The sequence below is a fragment of the Vollenhovia emeryi genome, unplaced genomic scaffold (genome assembly GCF_000949405.1).
Source record: "Vollenhovia emeryi isolate VEMERY1.0 unplaced genomic scaffold, V.emery_V1.0 DF942999.1, whole genome shotgun sequence".
In the NCBI taxonomy this organism is placed as follows: domain Eukaryota; kingdom Metazoa; phylum Arthropoda; class Insecta; order Hymenoptera; family Formicidae; genus Vollenhovia; species Vollenhovia emeryi.
This window is the reverse complement of record NW_011963367.1, coordinates 1-3,312: the sequence shown is the minus strand read 5'-3', so window position 1 is coordinate 3,312 and position 3,312 is coordinate 1. Positions and strand designations below refer to the sequence as shown.

The 3,312-nt window shown below is 48.5% G+C and overlaps 1 protein-coding gene across 1 annotated transcript; it reads left to right on the top strand.

Moving 5' to 3' along the window:
- Positions 1–1,244: 1,244 nt before the first annotated feature.
- Positions 1,245–2,043, top strand: LOC105567062. Its single transcript, XM_012021608.1, has one exon. It carries the CDS (start codon positions 1,251–1,253, stop codon positions 2,022–2,024), a length of 774 nt encoding a protein of 257 aa, XP_011876998.1. The 5' UTR covers positions 1,245–1,250; the 3' UTR covers positions 2,025–2,043.
- Positions 2,044–3,312: the final 1,269 nt, after the last annotated feature.

Sequence of the window (3,312 nt, the reverse complement as noted above, 5' to 3'; positions counted from 1 at the left end):
CAAGTTCGGAGGCTAGTGTCGATTCACGCGACTGCGGGTGGATGCGATTGGATGAACTCGTGCGCGAACATTTTGACTTAGACAATCTCGGTGTACGCGAGACCACGCGAGAAAATCCGCGACACGAACGCGCTCGAAAAATATTGGAAAATACAAGCAAGCGCGTCGGATCTTTGTGGGAGACCGGTCTTCTGTGGAAAAACGACACTCCTCCAGGTGTTGACAGTCGAACGACGGCACTTAAAAGACTTTTCTCGTTAGAGCGAAAACTAGACAATAATTCTGAGTACGCCAAGTTATATTATCGCGAGATGAATCGACTCTTCGACAACGGGTACGCGACGCTGGCAGCGGACGAGACACGAGAACGAATATGGTATTTGCCACACTTTGGCGTAACAAACGACTCAAAACCGGGAAAGTTACGGTTGGTATTCGACGCGGCGGCTAAATCTTCGGGCGTTAGTTTGAATGACCAGCTTGAGTCGGGACCCGATTTGTTGCAAGCGTTGCACGGAGTACTTATACGTTTGAGACAATACGCTGTAGCGGTCAAAGCCGATATTCGGGACATGTTTATGCGCATTGGAGTCCGAGAACAAGATCGTGGAGCCTTACGTTTCTTGTGGAGGGGGGAGGATAGAAAATCATATCCGGTCACGTATGAGATGACACGCCTCGTGTTTGGTGCCAACTCGTCGCCATGTAGCGCGTTGTACGTCAAAGATGAAAATGCAAAAACATTCGCGAAAAGCAAATCGGAAGCTGCCGGAAGCATCATAAAGAATTCATATGTCGATGATTTTCTGGCAAGCCGCTCAACGGTTAGTGAGGCGAAAAGGTTAGCAAGCGACGTGATAGATATAAATTCCCATGCGAATTTTGTGATGCACGGATGGGCCAGCAACCACCCACATGCCATCGACGAAGTCGAAGCGAGCGCGCGACTACGCGGTGACGATAGAACGAGACTTTGCGACCGAGATAACGAGCGGGTGTTAGGACTATACTGGGACATTAACGCTGACACATTGGGTATCAACGTGGGGCTGGCGCGTATACCGGGGGACTTGATGAACAACGTTAGGAGGCCCACGAAACGGGAATTTTTACGAATAATAATGTCGATTTTCGACCCGCTCGGATTGATTAGCCCTTTCATCATAAAGTCCAAGATAATCATGCAGGAGGTATGGCTTAGCGAAGTCAATTGAGAGGAGCCGTTACGAGAGGAAGAACACGCGAGATGGATGTCGTGGTTACTAGATCTGCAAGAGATAGAGAAAGTCCGTATCCCGCGTTGTCTCACTCCGAAGGTAGATTATTACGGGGACGCGCAGTTACACACATTTTGCGATGCGAGTCTTAAGGCGTATGCCGCAGCCGTGTACATTCGTATCGTGATTCCGGATTCTCCCGCACACGTAGCATTGATCATGGCAAAATCGCGCGTAGCACCCATGAAGCCCATGTCCGTCCCTCGACTGGAATTACAAGCGGCATTGCTAGCCGCACGCTTAACTTGCGCGGTCGCGAAAGAGTTAGAGATACCGTGTAGTAAGTGGTACATGTGGTCGGATTCACAAACAGTTTTACGATGGCTGAAGGCGGAGCCACATACGCGTCAAACCTTTGTTGCTCATCGTCTCGGAGAAATTAGCGAACTAGTTCCTTCTGCGATATGGCGTTGGGTGCCTTCAAAAATGAATCCGGCAGACTGTGCGACACGCGGAATTTGCGAAGATGCTAAAGTCAAACAAACGTGGTTCGAAGGACCAGACTTTTTAAAATTATCCGAGACGCAATGGCCTGTGTCAAAAGAACTTACTAACGCGGAGAAACAATCCATCGACGGGATGGAGAAACGTGTTACATCAATATATACAGTAAGCGAAATCCGCGAGTACTCGCCGCTCGTGGAGCGTCTTTTCGGGTGGCGTGGGTTAATTATTAGAGCACAACGAGTTCGCAAATACTTCGATCGATGGCGCAAAACGTCGCGTGGGAAGGATGATTTGACCTGATGCTCAAACAAGCCGAGAATTACGTCGTGCGTGTCTTACAGGGCGAAAGTTTTCCTGACGAAAGAAAAGCGCTGAACAACGGGTCGACAATCAAACAAAATAGTCAAATCATACAAGCGACGCGAGTACGCGCTACAAAATGGGATGAAATGGATGTTTAATCCTCCCGACGCCCCGCATATGGGCGGCGCGTGGGAGAGATTGATTAGATCTGTCAAAATCGCTTTAAATGCTACGCTCAAAAACGAGGTACCGAGCGATGAAGTACTCTATACTGTTATCACAGAAATCGAACATTCAATAAATTCCCGTCCGTTGACACACGTGTCCGCCTATCCGCACGATCACGAGTCCCTCACACCCAATCATTTTTTAATCGGTTGCTCCTCCGGCGATTTAAAACTCGGAAGTTATGATAACGCGGATACATGCACAAGAAAGCAGTGGCGCATAGCTCAAACGCTCGCAGACAATTTCTGGCGTCGCTGGTTAAGAGAATACGTACCCACGCTATTAACACGCCGAAAATGGACAAAAAACGTCGAAGCAATACAGGTAGATGACGTAGTCATGATAGTGGACTTGCAAGCGTCGCGAAATTCGTGGAAAAAGGGGATTGTGATCGACGTGTACCCAGGTGTGGACGGTGTTGTAAGGATGGCTAAGGTGAAAATTAAAAATAGCGTTTTCATACGGCCCACACACAAATTGGTGAAGCTTTTCAACACTCAAGAGGTACAAAATTAAGGGAATTTTGTACGGGGGAAGGGTTGTTACGGGAGAAAACGCTTCGGTACGAGAGAAGTTTGTCCATTTTCGGAGTTTGTTCGTTATGTTCGTTTTTCGTATATTGAAATAAAGTACATTGTACAAGCGTGAGGGAGTCATAGAATGTTTCATATTCACTAAGTCATAAGTGACACGCGGGCCGCCCGGTGACCCGTGGCACGGGTCACATGGACTCGTGGCCGTCAAGCCACATTGTAATCAAAGACCTCGTGGGTTGAAAAACTCGGTGGTGAAGGTCGTAAGCGTGCACGGGGGTCTCGTGTGGAGGACCCGGGGCCGTTCAGGCTAGCGCGGCGCCGGGGACACGGCGATCGAGACAGTAGAAAATAAATGTTGCTAGGTGACTCCCTCGCGCTTACCTAGATAAACAAAAATAAAACACGCTCCGATAGAGCTCATCGGATTTGGTTTAGATGTACGTGAGAAACGGCCGAAAGAAGAAGGTGCGTGCGGTTTGTAGTAGTAGGTTAAATTAATCCCGAGGCGTTGTTAATCTTAA